Below are 15,964 nucleotides of genomic sequence, written 5' to 3'. Positions count from 1 at the left end.
AGTAGCAGCAATAATGATTTTCACTGTAAAACGATTTGTAGGGCCCACCGTAATGTTTATTTTACATCCAATCTTTTCATAAGGTCACAAACACCTGAATGAAGAGTAAAAACAAATTTCAATGGTAGACGTTCAATCCTCTACTAGTTTTTGCAGTGTGGTCCACTTGTAGTTAGATCTGTCTTATTTTTATCTCAAGCCTTAAGACAAGCTCTCCAAATGGATGTACAATTTGGATATAACACATACCCCGTGATAAGACCCACAGAACTCCCTCCCATAGCCACTCCCCGCTCAATTTCATGTTTGCTCCGTTCAATTTCATGTTTGCCCCGCTGAATTTCGTGTTTGCCCCGCTCAATTTCATGTTTGCCCCACTGAAATTCATGTTTGCTCTGCTGAATTTGTAGTTTGCCCTGCTGAATTTCTAGTTTGCCCCGTTGATTTCGACCATTGACCTGATGAAATCTTGAAAAATAACCAGGTTGGTTGGCTAAAGTAGCTTCTCCTACCCCAAAATCATATAGGGTACGTCAAGTAACTAATTTTGGTTTAGAAGATACTCTTGTTAAATGAATAAAGAAATTAAGAAATGAAAAAAAAGAGAGAATTTATTTATTTATTTATTTTTTTAATATGCTTACATATACATATTTATATAAATATGTATTAGAGAAAATTGTAGGTAGAATAAAGTTCTCCATGTAAAAAAAATAAAAATAAAAAATTATTATTATTATTATTATTTTTGCATAGACTAGTTATGACTATGGTTATAATCCATAGCTATAGGTAAAATCACCTTCGATACATATCGAATACTCTTCGATATGTATCGAAAATTGCAGGATTTTTGAGGCAAACTCGCCGTACAATTCTGGACCTGTTTCGATAATATCGAAAGACCTTCGTTATATATCGAAAGATATATCAAAAAAGCAGGGGCTATCGTTATGGCTACGGTTATAATCTGTAGCAATAGGGAAACTCAGCTTTTTGAAATCACATTTCTTTTGTGGGTCCCATCATGAGGTTTGTGTTATATCCAAACCGTCCATCTATTTGGCTAGCTCATATTAAGGCTTGAGACGAAAAATAAGATAGATCTAACTATCAAGTAGACCACACTGTAAAAGGCAACGGGGAATTCAACGTCTACCATTGAAACCCTTTCAAGGGTTATAGAAGTTTTGGACATTATGAAATTTATTTTTCCTCTTCATCCAAGTCTTTGTGACCCTATGAATGAACTTAGATGGGGAGTATTTCTCACAAACATCACAGTGGGCCCCCAAAAAGTTTTATGGCCCCCTAAAAGTTTTTAATGATCGACGCTCATTCAACACTGTTTCCTGTAATGTGGTACACATGAGATTTGGATATACCTCATTTTTGGTCTCATACCATAAAATGATGTGGAAAAATATATGGACGGCATGGATGAAAAGCATACATCATGGTGGGACCCACGGACCACCGACCATCCGCCATTTGCCGGTGGCAGGGGAGTACCCAATCCGTTTCCGTGAAATGAGGGGTATTTTCGTCCTCAAATTCGCTGTCCGTACGAGCAGGTCTAAGTTCCCAAACGAAGTTTGTATTGCTTCATAAAACCCGCTGGATAAAAGGTGAGGTTCACAGTCCCAAATTTCTTGTTAATTTTCTGGCATGAGCTTAGCAATTGTATCTCAGTGGACCTCACTATGGGTAACAATGGAGATAAAACGCTTACCGATTGGAAACTCTTTTGGAGTTGCAAAAGTCTTGGATGGTGCTGATATTTGCGTTTTTCCTACAGCCAGCCCTGCGTTGCTTCGTCAGGGATGGCAAATAAACATTATCATCGACTCTAGGACGTTTTCAATGGTGTACGTTCACTCAACACTGTTTTTTAATGGTGTGGTCCACCCTAGATTTGGATCTGTCTCATTTTAGTGATCGTGTCTAAAATGAGCTGTCAAAATGGATGGACGGCGTGGTCCACCCTAGATTTGGATCTGTCTCATTTTAGTGATCGTGCCTAAAATGAGCCGTCAAATTGGATGGACGGACACATACCCAGTGGTGGGGCCCACTGGACACCAACCTAGCCAGCTGACTGTGAATCTGTGCTTATCGAGGAAGGATCATAAACTTCCCTCTCCTTGTTGCGCCACCAGCTAAATTCTTCAATCCAACGCGATAGAGATCGAAGGGAAGAAAGAAAAGGGCATGGATTCATCTGCTGCTGTTACCGCACGACGTCGGCTTTCAGCCATTAACAACCATCTGGTCTCCCAAGATCCTCAGCATCAGCATCTCCTTGAGAGAAAGGAGACCGCCGGGGAGTTCGTTTCTGGTAACATTCTTCCCTCATACAATCTCTTCCTCTGCACAGGGTTTGTTTTTATATACGAAAGAAAGTGGTGGTTGGTTGGGTGGGTCTTTGGGTGCTTTATATAATGTCTCAGGCTCCTCCTTTTTCTTTCCATCCATTCTCTTTGACACTTTGGGTCTCTTAGTGCTACTACTGTTTCTTCCTTTTTCTTTGCTTTTCTTCCTTTTGACTCTTTGCGTCTCTGAGTGCTATTAGTGTTTCTTTTTATTATATTCGGAATTGGAATCTTCTTTCATTGATTCCATCCAAAGTACGGCTGATTTTCTTCCACCCAAAATTCTGTATGCCCCACAACTTGTGATTCTATAGCAAATTCATCCAATGTCGGAAATTTAGAAAGGGGCTTGGCTCTCACCTGAGATCCTGGCTGTTCATCAGGTCGCATCTCCCATGACAGTGTAGGAACCCTGATTTCTTCTCTTTTCTTTTTCTAACTGTCCATTTTCTCATAAAAATTGTGACCCGCCTGGAATGTTCAAACAACTCATCTAATGCATGTGATTCTCGTGTGTATGCAATCACTGTACAAGTATTCAAACCAAAAACCATCCATTATATATATATACCGTCACTATTCATTCCAATATTCAACTGAAATAAAAAATCAATTAAAAATATAGAAAGGCATTCAGACAACTGATCTAATGCATGTGATTGTATATGCAATCACTGTACATTGCTTCCAACCATAAACCACTGATTTCAGGGAAAAAATATCCATTTTTTCCTATTTTTTCTTTCAACCATCACTATCATTTCAATATTCAACCAAAACTAAAATATTAACTAAAAATAAAAAAGCGCATTCAAACAATTGATCAAATGCTTGGGATTGTATATGCAACCATTGTACGTGTATTCCAACCATAAACCATTGATTTTGAAAAAAAAACCCCCATTTTTTCCAACCGTCATTGTTCACTTCGATATCCAACCGAGATTAAAATATTAAATTAAAACATAAAAGCGCATTCAAACAGCTGATCAAATGCATCTGATTGCATGTGCAATCGTTCTACATGTATTCCAACCATAAACCATTGATTTTGAAAAAAACCCATGTTTTTTTTTTTTTTTTTCAACTATCACTATTCATTTTAATATTCAACCGAAATTTAAAAAAATTAATTAAAATATAAAAAGGCTTTCAAACGACTGTTCAAATGCATGCGATTGTATGTGCAATCATTCTACATGTATTCCAAACCTAAACCATCCAATTTGTAAGAAAAAAAATCCATTTTTCCTAATTTGCTTCCAACCGTCACTATTCATTTCAATTTTCAATGGAAATTAAAAAATTAATTTAAAATATATATAGGCATTCAAACAACTGATCAAATGAGTGATTGTATGTGCAATCATTGTACATGTATTCCAACCATAAACCATTGACTTTGGAAAAAAAATCCATTTTTTCCTTTTTTTTTAATTCTATGGTCACCATTCATTTCAATATTCAATTGAAATTGAAAAATTAATTAAAAATATAAAACGCATTCAAAGGACTGATCAAATGCATGTGATTGTATATGTAATCATTCTGTGTATTCCAACCATCAACCATCCAATTCGAAAGAGAAAACCTCATTTTTTCCTAATTTTATTTAAATTGTCACTATTCAACCTAAAATTTAAAAATCAATTAAAAATATAGAATGGCATTCAAACAACTGATCAAATGTATGCGATTGTATATGCAATCATTGGACATGTTTTCCAACCATAAACTATCGATTTCAAAAATATCCCATATTTTCCTAATTTTTTTTCTTCTACTATCACTATTCATTTCAATATTCAATCGAAATTAAAAAATTAATTAAAAAATATAAAAACGCATTCAAACAACTAATCAAATGCATGTGATTCTATATGCAATCATTCTACATCTATTCCAACTGTAAACCATCGATTTCGAAAGACAACCCATTTTTTCAACCAAAATAATAGAATGGCATTCAAACAACTGATCAAATTTATGCGATTGTATATGCAATCATTGGACATGTTTTCCAACCATAAACTATCGATTTCAAAAATATCCCATATTTTCCTAAATTTTTTTCTTCTACTATCACTATTAATTTCAATATTCAATCGAAATTAAAAAATTAATTAAAAATATAAAAACACATTCAAACAACTAATCAAATGCATGTGATTCTATATGCAATCATTCTACATCTATTCCAACTGTAAACCATCGATTTCGAAAGACAACCCATTTTTTCAACCAAAATAATAGAATGGCATTCAAACAACTGATCAAATGCATGCGATTGTATATGCAATCATTGGACATGTTTTCCAACCATAAACTATCGATTTTGAAAATATCCCATATTTTCCTAATTTTTTTTTCTTCTACTATCACCATTCATTTCAATATTCAATCAAAATTAAAAAATTAATTAAAAATATAAAAACGCATTCAAACAACTAATCAAATGCATGTGATTCTATATGCAATCATTCTACATCTATTCCAACTGTAAACCATTGATTTCGAAAGACAACCCATTTTTTCAACCAAAATAAAAAAATTAATTAAAAATATAAAAATGCATTAAAAAAACTGATCTAATGTATGTGATTCTATGTGCAATCATTATACATGTATTTTGACAATCATAATACATGTATTCCGACCATAAACTATTGATTTCGAAAAAAAAAAAAACTATTTTTTCCTAATTTTTTTCAACTGTCACTAATCATTTCAATATTAAACCAAAATAAAAAAAATAAAAAATATACAAACACATTCAAACTTTGAAAAAAATTATCCATATTATTATTATTATTTTTTGTGAAAAATAACTTATTTACAGAAAAAAAACCAAATCGACCATAACTCTAGCAAGATATGGTCGATTTGGTGTTGTAATTTTCAATTTCATTGTTTCCAACAAAAAAAGGGACATTTACCTCCCCCCCCCTAAAATGGCCCACTTGAGCTTTGATCTGTCCAAATTGCTTCGATTTCAAGTTTTAATGGCCAAGGAATTTGCACACACAATCGAAATTGTCTCATCAACACTCTAGGAAAGTCAAAACAACCAAGAAATGTGGAATTTTAACCCAATACAACCCCTTTTTATTTAAAAAAATAGCCTTTTTCTAATTGTTACAATGAATTTGACTATTATCAGCGAGAATTTTTTAGGGTGCCCATTATGCACTACTGTTACTGTTATGTAACCGTTATGTTATACCTTGTTTGTAAGCCCACAGTGAGTATCTAGGTCCACGACCTCTACCATGATCTCCCCACTATGACCACCTTGATTGCCTTCGCCACCTCCTTGATTACCTTGGCCATTATTACCCCCATCTTTGCTTCATTTAGTAAAGGATGCTACAATAGAATTATACTGACACCACCCGTAGAGCCAAGAGATACATGTTGAAAGCGAGCATGAACTTCTGATGCAGGACAATTAACCACTTGCTCTAAAAGCTTGAACTGATAGAGCAGGGCAAATTAATCACTTTATCTCATAGCCCAGGCCCCACATCCTATGGGTTAGGACCTTGGCCGAACCCCCCTCTTGGGCCCCACATCACATGGGTACCGCCTCACATCAGCCACCTGCCTCACATGGGCCGCCCACACCGAGTGTACCCCCTGCATCCCATAGGCCACCCCACTGGAGCCCGGTGTGAAAATGCCCTTGCATTAACTTCATTTAAAGATGAAACATCTTTGCCACCCAAGATTTGCACACACATTGGCTCATATTTTGGTTTTAAGCTAGAAAGGAATTTAGCCACATAGAGCTCCTCACGTTGTTGATGTTTTCCCAACTAATTAGTGAGTGGTTGATACATATTCAACTCCTCCCACATTCTTTTTTGAATAGTATTAACCAAAAGACTTATCCCCTTGTTGGAATGCAAAAATCTCTTCAAATGACCAATATATAAGAGAGATTTTTTTATCGAATGAACATATCTCTCGTAATGCATCCCACACCTCCTTTGTAGTATCTAGAAAAATCACATCCCTACCAACAGATGTTTCCATACTATTCTGTAATCACGTCATGATCTGAGCATTTTCTTGGATTCACTAGTTGTACATGTTATCACTTTCATCTGGTTTCTCTATGATTAGATATTTTAATTTGCCTTTGGCGGTAAAAATACATGGTCGATTTAGTCCACTGGAGATAAATATGCTCCATTTAGCTTTAGAGGTTATTTGAACCCGTACATAATCAGATGGATTTAGGAACCCAAATCTTTGACCACCCTTCATTTTCATTATAAGAAATTAAAGAGAATACCATAGTGCTTATAAGAATGAGGTCTAACTCTTTAGATCTAAGAATTCTCCAATTCCTTGCTTCACACGATGCACACACCACATTTGACGAAACAATCAGCCCACACATTCCAACCGAAAACAAGAAGAGTGATGATCACGAACACACCATTCACACTTTCACATGCTGACCATTTACAAAGGCCCGGTGCACGAAACAAAAGAAGAAACCTTTGGTTTCTTAGAGAACTTTCAACATAAGGGAGATATTAAGAGTAAAGAGGGAAAAATAAGTATTTATGGGAGAGAAAAGAAGAAAGTGGTGTAAATTAAAATTATACCTGCTTTAATTCCATGTAGATTTCAGTAGAAGTAAAGGAAATAGAAAAGAGGAAGAAAAGAGATTGGATAAAGAGAACTAAGAGAGAGAAAACTACGGCCACACATCCTTACTCTCTCCCTTTTTGTATCAAGTCAAAAAGCAAAAATACCACAATACCCCTTACTTACAATATGACATATGCATATTAAGTGTATGTAATAAACTAAATGGAGGGAAAACTCATGACTAGGTTGGCTGTACCATTGTACAACCCCCTATTATACATCCATGTGGGCCGTACAATTAAGAACCCACACCCACGGTCATTGATATAAATTAGACCTTTTACTTCCACAGATGTATCAATGGTAGTTTAGAACACCATTCCCAAGTGGCAGTACACCATAGAGTTTCTCGTGCATCCTTTGCCATATTGGTCTAAAATAAGGTATGGTAATGATGGTCATAATGGTTAGACCAATGGCGTAATGGCTATTATAGCCTTGTAACAGTCCCCCTTTTTTTAAAAGAAAAAAATGTGATTATATATATATGAAAAAATGGGAGGATCCCAAATATATATTGTTTATGGTTTTGCACATTTATATAATGGTGTAACGGGCATTCTTTGATATGAATGCTGTCTTGAACTACCTGAGTTCTATTTACTTGACTGACTCTAAAATTCATATATTTAATATTCTAAACAAGTGGAATTCATCCCTTTTGTGAATATTCCTAACCATTGTACACCATTTCCCTCAAGAAATTTGAGAATGGCACAGAAATGGCCTGAAGTTCATGGGATTCATTCCACTTATGCATATCCCCAATCATCACACACCATTTCACTTAACAAATTTGAGGAGAATAGAAAAAATCGGATTAATAATATCGGTCCAATTTGGGTATATTTGAATGGCTCAAAATTCATGCAATTTGTGAGATTCAACCCAATAATGCATATCCCTAATTTTTTGTACCATTTTCTTAAAGAAATTTGAGGAAAAAATTCTAATAAAATTCTATTATTATTCATCTCCAAATGGTCCGTCATAGGCATAAAGGTTGTTAGAAGCTTGTAAAGGTTCCCCCCGGTTTTTATTTTATTTTTCCTAAAGGATGGCCCGTAAAGGTCCGTTATAGGCTTAGAGCAGCTGTTACAACCATCATAGGCCTGCCATGGGCCATTCTTTTTGTAATGGCTATTATGACCCCATATCATGTAACGGTGCCCACTGTTATTGTTACATAATGGCTATTATTATGGATGCTATGGTCTAAAAGTGGCCATTATGCCTTAGCATCTCTATACTATGAATTTATTCAGTTTTCCCTAATCTCACGAGCTGTGGGTGCACGAACTCCTTCGATTGTGTCTGCTACTGTATCTATTACCACCTATTAATAGGGAGAGTTTGCAATGTTTGGAGCTATGTTGCATATACGAATCACTTGGCTACTACTTACCAAGCTTCTCAACAGCAGTTTTCACCCACGTTTGTTTCATCCTCTTCTGCTTTGTTGTCACCTTTCTAAACAAAATAGGATCACATGAAGGTCTTATTGACTCCATGTCCTTATCATCCGACCCCTTAACATGAGCTCCCTTTTCGGTTAAAGTAGATGGAGGCCGCCGTTGGCTGCAATGTCTTTCGTATCGTTATTGTGTAATTTATTGTACCCTTGGGATATGGATACATATTGGTTATCACACGTGATATATTGGTTGTATTGCGTAATCTATCGCTGTTGTTGGGAAACATGGAGAAACATTAGGAAATTGGTCAAAATTTTCAATGGAACTTTAGGGATTATTAATAAAAGACATTAATACACACTTAGAAATCAAAACATCACAAAAAACAAGTGCACATAATGGGTTTCCTTTGTATGGGGTCCTAATTATGCCCTGTCTGACTGAACTAATGCAAGTCTATTCAAATTCAATTCATATAATATATAAATGTAAGAAGACATGTATGGAAACATAAGCAATACATTCAAAAGCAAAAGAATTAGAAAACTAGAAATATACCTATGAATAAGGTGTGGCTGTGGCTCATACCCACATAGAGCCGCGCAGTGACTCAAAATCATCATCTCCATTTTGACGGGGCTAGTATAATACTATTGCTCCACAAACCGATAATACTATGCTTAGGTCATAATAGAATGATACCAGTGAAGATACTCTCTAACATAATGATGGTACTCATCCTCTTTGATATGAGAAAATTTGGGGAAAATTTTGAATTTTCCTCAATTTTCTGCAAATAGGTCCATCCTCACACAAACCCCAAAATTAGAGTGTATGTGATGATGATTTCATCAAACACTCCTAAATACTTTGAAATGGCTGATGATTGAAGTGGAATTTTGATTTTGAATTTTTTTTTTTTTTAAACATTTTTTTAATTAAAAATATTATATATATATATATATATATATATATATATATATATATATATTCCAAAAAATTTCCAAATTGAGAAGAATTAATACTTAATTTACAAGAAACAAGGTTCTAAACCTAAAAAAGGTGGCTCAACCCCCGTCTTCTTTCAATAGTTGATGTTCTTCCAAAACAAACATCAAGGGTTTAGGAAGATGTATCTGAAGCCCTTTTGGAGAAAAAGGCCTTCCATTCCAATTTTTGCATTTTGATGATCACTTCCTGGAGGTTGGGGCAATATGTGTTTTTGTTTTGTGTCGGTGCAAATTTTCATGCACACAGCTCAGCATGCTCTTCTATTCTAACTACTCAACTGGTCCTCTATTCTGGCCAATTGCATTTTTTCTTTTAGTCAAAATCATTGCAATTGCAGCACTTGTTTGAAACTTACTCATCTAAGCTTGGTTTTGAAAGGCAACAAAACTATTCTGGGTGTTCCTTATTCCTCTTTACATATACATATGTAGATTGACCGAACTACTGGATATTTTTAAAATTCGTGCAGTGCAGGGCTATAGCATTGTACTTCCAGAAGAATTGCAAACAGGAAAGTGGAATGTATACAGGTTAAGTGGTATCATTTTTTTCTTAATTGGCTGTGCAATACATATTGCTCTATTGATGCCTGAGTAAGATCTCATTGTGGCTGGGCAGATCTGCACATTCGCCTCTAAAGCTTGTAAGTAGATTCCCTGATCATCCCGATGTTGGAACTTTGCATGATAACTTTGTGTGAGTGCCCTCTTAGTCTTCTGTGTTTCTTGGATAACTTCTTGGTTCCATCACAGTGCTATCTTTGTTAGAGATGCTAGAGAAGCTTGAGAGTCTAGTTAGAGATGAAGGCTTTCCTGTTTCATGCATCTCCACTGCACAGCTGGCACATGTCAAAGGCAATCAGAACAGTTGATCTGGTGGGCCACGCCATTGCCTAAATGTCCTCGTGATTTGACAATTTTGGGCATCCAGCCCATACAGTGAGAGCCGTTGCTTATAATTTTCTCAACTTCTGTTAACCGTCCATTGTCGGGGCAACAAATTATGGCTAAGATTTTATGTGATATTTTAGCAATGATCTGTTTTCTTGGTGTTCACAAAATTGGATCTGATTACTCCTAGCAACAATTTCTTATTCGTAAGAAAGTGTCTAAGTGGTGGAGATGCTGTATATGTGTGATCTTCCTTTGTGAAATCTCTTTTGTTTTTATGCTTTATATGGCTAAAATATTCATTGAGTGTCTTTGTCTGCATCTGTGCCAACTGAAGGGGATGACTTTGGATTCCAATCATAGCCTTAATGCTTTATATTTGATTTTGTGTATTTAGGCATGCAGTTGACACCTTCCGAGATTTCAAGTATTTGGGTTCACGAATTCGGGTCGATGGAACAGTCGGAGAGTAAGTTGCTTTTCAAACTGATCTTGCAAGTTAGACAAATATTCTCTCATCTAATTGACTTTATTCTGCACAACTAAAGGTACAAATGGATGACATATGGAGAAGCAGGTACCGCCCGTTCGGCAATAGGTTCCGGCCTGATATATCATGGGGTACCAAGAGTGAGTTCCCTATCAACTACCCATTTCACATTAGAGGAAATATGTACTGCTTGACCCACGTTATCTGTGTTTACATCTGGACCACCTTTCCGTGGTCAATACCATTCGGATGGTGGAACCCCAGCTTGGATGGATGATTCTGCACGGAATTTCCCACTGGACAATCCTAGATGTTCAATAAGTGGCTTGCAAATGGATGGTTAAAGAAAATATAGTAAATGTTCATATTCAATAGCAAATAGTCTGTTGATGGTACTGCTGGGATTGGTCGTCGATTGAGGAAAAGTTGGTCCTGTTTCTGTCCTTGGTGGTTTCACCATATGTATGGAATGCTTGACTAGAATGAAAATGTCAATTTCAGGCTGAGCATTATATAGTACTTATGTTATGCCATTCGGTCTTATCCTTTGTTCTGGATTTTGGCTCATATCATCCATCTTTCATGTTCTATGAACATGTCCATTTGTATGTCAGGAAGCTGTTTGCATCAATGTAACAAATAGCTGACCAATCTTTTCTCGCCAGAAAGATTACTCTTGTTTTCTTTTGTAACAGGGAGCCTGTATTGGGCTTTATTTTATCAACAGACCAGAGTGGGTCATTGTCGATCATGCTTGCGCAGCATATTCTTACGTCTCAGTTCCTCTATATGACACTCTTGGTATGTTCTTGGCCTTTTGCAAGATCTTTAAATGATATGTTTGGGAACCTTATGATCTACCCTCTTATATTTGCAGGGCCAGATGCTGTTAAGTATGTTGTGAATCATGCTAATGTACAGGCTATATTTTGTGTACCACAAACATTGAACATTGTGAGTTCCAATCTCTGGCTCCTTCATGGTTGTCTCATTTCAAAGCATCGAGCATGATGGAAAACATGATATGGAATGCAAGAAAGAGAACATTTATCTGCAAAAAACATCTATTCAGGTGAAAGGAATCACTTGGGACCATAATCAGATTTCTTATTTGTAGATCAACTTGTTTCTTGGAGGAAAAAAGATAAAAAAAAAGTTGGAAAGCACAGCTGGTAATAGATGGAGCTGAAAATTCTTTCTTACTAAAATTGTCTATAATTATGTACTAGTATTCATGTGTAGTTATTGGCTGTCATTTTGGAAATGGCAATACCACAAAAATGCATGGAGCATGGATAGTGGTAGGTGCTTCAAATCATTTCACAAATTTATATTATAGTCGTAAGCTTTTAGGGGCATATTGGGACAGTCAGTGATTTAAATATCGGTATCGATGCATGCATCACACACTTTAGGATATGTTAAAAGAGACATGATTACACAATAAAACACAATCACTCCACCCCCCCCCAAAAAAAAAAAAAAAAGAGAGAGAGAGAGAGGAAGGAGAAGGAGAAAATGGATTTTTCTTTTTCCCTGAATTTCTGATAGGGGAATGAATTGTAATGTATCACCAATACGTATCGCAATGTCGCAATGTATTGTATATGGTGATACATATCGCAATGTATCGTATATATTGACGGTACAAGGGGAACTTTATGAAGGGTTTTTGGCAAAATATTGCAATGTATTGATATAATGCAATATATTCGTGATACATTGTGGTATTTTATGTACTGCAGGGGAACTTAATAACTCTTGTATACCGTATCAGCCACATGCGATATCGATAGTATCAGCTGATATTTAAATCACTGGGGATAGCATAAATATTCAGTTAGAAAAGACATGATGTCAAATATTACTTTTGATTGCAAGCATCTTCTACCGTGGGAGCATCTGGCTCTGGAATATTTCTGTTACTCTTGTTCTTGCTTCTGACCATCCTATTACTCCTACCATCAACTACCCTATATGTAGGCTCTTTTTTTTTTTTTATATATTTTATTTTATTTTATATATTATAAATCTCTAACAATTTTATACTATTTGTATTCTTTGTCATTTAAAAAAAAATAAAAAATCCAGATGTTCCAACTCCTATAAACTTAATCTCTATGTCAATTTGCTGCTATAAATAATTCAAATACATAATTTAAATTCTTTAATATTGTTTTACATTGAACCCTCCTAGGCATGTGTGCTTTTTGAAAATTTGTGAACCCCACTTCTGTACTCTTGCATTTAAAGTTGCGTTTGTAGTCAGTCCTGCATGGGTCAATGTGATTTTTTCTTTTTGAAAGGCGATGATTTATTATTGCAAGACTTTAGCCAAAAGAATACAAATTATAAAAAAAGAAAAGCAAAAAGAAACAAGAAACAAATAAAAACTCCTATTGCTTTAAAAGCAATCGCCTATTCTGATACATTCGCTTTAGCCCTATTGAATACATCCAATACCCAACTGCTTCTATTCCAATAGCACTTATTGTTTCTCTCTTTCCATACCACCCAAATTCCAGCCAACAGAGAAATCTTCTATACTCCGTCCCCTTCCTTTCCAATGCCTTCCTCATGCCCAGCCTGAAAGAAGCTTTCAATAGATCCTGACATGACCGAAGAAATTCCAAATTCTTTAAAAAGCATTCCCCATACTTCTGTACGAAAAGGACAATGAAGAAAAAGATGGTCCATCGTCTCTTCATTATGCATGCACATCAAAATACATTCAACACCACCATCCGTCTCTTTTGAAGATTATCAATCATTAGTACCTTGTTCCTTCCCGCAAACATGCCAAAGCCACCACTTTAGGGGGAGTTTTATAATGCCACACAAAAGTTTTATGGCTAAACTTATAAAATGATTTGATTGAGAATTTTTCAGATTTTTCTTTAATAACCATAGAATCCCGCTCACCTGCCACTAGCAAGATCTTTCGAAGCATTTCCTATGACTTAATCATCTCATCTATTGCTTCTTCCAACATATTCCTCTTGCACAGAGGAGCGCAAACCACCTCATTCCTTTTAAAGGAGAAACACAGTAACGCCTCGGTTCCCGAAAGTATACGACTCCTTTTTCGAAAACCCGAGCGTTAACCTTTAAAGATAGCCAAATTTCACGTATATTTTTTTTTCTTTATTTTTTTTTTCAAAGTTAGCAGTTTAGCAGAAGAAGAACAAATCAAGTATGAAGGAAATTTGCGCACACATTTAGAATATATGAGCGGCTGCCCATAGGGCTTGTACAAACCAATGTCTCAATACTCACAATTGCAAGAAGGAAATAATTTAACACATGAAACAAGATAAATTGCAACTAGTCTTGAATTGCAAGATCACGTAGATACTCTTGGGCAGATACATCCATACATCCCTGGTATATGTACCTTGCTCCTCATAGGTATGAACATAGATATTATTTAAACCACCTGCACCATCTCTACGGTTATATATTCAAAGGATGAGTGACTAGCTCAGTGTGAATTCCCCTCAAGATTACACACCATCACATTAGTTAAGCATAGTTTAAACAATAAAGCATTCAAAACAATCCACGATGCAATCTTCTTTAAATACATGGATGCGTGAATGCACATCAATTGGGGATGCTCATCCAGTTGGATAAATGAATGAACCTTTCAAACAGTAGGTCCATTCGTGCAAAAGAATGAGTCTTTCAAACAGTTGACTCATTTAAATTGCAAAAAAGGGGTCGTTTGAGCAGTACACTAGTATTTCAAATAGTCAACTAGGCACCCGATAATGCCCATGTGCCAAATGAATGGACCTTTCAAACGGTTAGCCCATTCACGCACGAGAATGAGTCTTTCAAACAGTTGACCCATTAAAAATGCAAAAAGGGTCGTTTGAACAGTACACTGGTTTTTCAAACAGTCAACTAGGTACTCGATAATGCCCACGTGCTATGAATGCATGATTAGCCCAACCATTATTATTTCAATTGCAAACAACCAATTTAAGAAAGCTCAAAGGCCACTGTGGGGGCTCGTCACCCAACATGGGTCGACAGCTCGGGCATAATGTGCCATACCACCATCCTTGGTTCATGAAACTCTAACATTAGAATGTTTAATGGTAACTTCCTCAACCAGTGACCAATCATAGTTTAACAAGTGAGACTTACCATCGCATGGTTACACAAAAACAATCTATCTGGCCACTTAAGACAAATATACAATTGAAGCCACATGGAGCAAATATCAAATTGAGGCCACATCGGGCAAATATCAAATCAAAGCCACAGAAGGCAAATAGTCCATCAAGGAATTCGATGAAAATAGATTATCCCCAAAAGCCACATAGGCCCAATGATCCATAAGATGGTGAGTCCACAACAAAATTCCATTTAATCCATTAGGCAAAAATGGCCACTAGGTCAAGGGTCCATTATAATCACAATCAATCAAGTTACATCCCGAGTCTGGACGTACATATATAAGTGGAGTTCTCCTCTAATAAATGTAGCAATTCAAGTTCCACAAACAAACCGCTAGTATGAGAAGATATTCAAGTGCAACATGTAAGTGTTTATATAAGATATATGTTGAGCATATACTTTGAGGATCAATTCCAATAACTAGCACAAATAATCATGAAATAGAGATATTAATTATCAGTTGAAATTAAAATAGAAACTATCTCTTACGCTAACATGAAAGCAGAAATACCAAGGGGAAAAAGTCATTACCTTGTGAGTCGAACTGCCTATTAATGTTGTTAGGAGGTGTGCACTCCCTTAGAATCTTCTCGAGATAGACTTGACTCGACTCGCTCCCAACTCGAACAAAGTGAAACTGAAAATGCGATATTAGGCTACATCTTAATTGAGATTAGGAAATCAATTAACCAACCAAAGCTCTAAGTAGAACCCCAATGCAAGGTTTGAGAGAAAAACACACCTAGTTGATTTGGCTTGAATCAAGTCAGCCCCAATTTAGGTATATTATCAAATTTGACTCCTAGCCAAGCCTTTTGGATGTAGCTGGACCGAAACAGCCCCTACTTGTTGTTTGTGGAACCGAATCGTCCTACGCTCGGTCTGAATTGGTCCAGACGTAGTGAAACTCACCGAGTTAACTCATCAGCGACTCGACTA

General features: G+C 36.0%; 1 protein-coding gene across 4 annotated transcripts in view; it reads left to right on the top strand.

Moving 5' to 3' along the window:
• Nucleotides 1-2,067: 2,067 nt before the first annotated feature.
• The window catches only part of LOC131231716 (long chain acyl-CoA synthetase 6, peroxisomal-like), a 127,379-nt gene continuing 113,482 nt past the window's right edge, over nt 2,068-15,964 (top strand). For 2 of the 4 annotated variants that reach the window (XM_058228013.1, XM_058228012.1), the window contains exons 1-7: nt 2,075-2,338; nt 9,930-9,990; nt 10,079-10,156; nt 10,748-10,819; nt 10,899-10,980; nt 11,536-11,641; nt 11,718-11,794. In XM_058228013.1, the coding sequence (XP_058083996.1) occupies nt 2,212-2,338; nt 9,930-9,990; nt 10,079-10,156; nt 10,748-10,819; nt 10,899-10,980; nt 11,536-11,641; nt 11,718-11,794 (603 nt within the window). In that variant the 5' untranslated portion in view covers nt 2,075-2,211. Of the gene's footprint in view, nt 2,339-9,929; nt 9,991-10,078; nt 10,157-10,747; nt 10,820-10,898; nt 10,981-11,535; nt 11,642-11,717; nt 11,795-15,964 lie in introns of all 4 variants that reach the window. The other 2 variants (XM_058228014.1, XM_058228015.1) reach the window with 2 other exon arrangements.

This window comes from Magnolia sinica, chromosome 17 (assembly GCF_029962835.1).
Source record: "Magnolia sinica isolate HGM2019 chromosome 17, MsV1, whole genome shotgun sequence".
Lineage (NCBI taxonomy): Eukaryota > Viridiplantae > Streptophyta > Magnoliopsida > Magnoliales > Magnoliaceae > Magnolia > Magnolia sinica.
The sequence above is the reverse complement of the archived record's forward strand: the minus strand, read 5'-3'. Positions and strand labels throughout refer to the sequence as shown.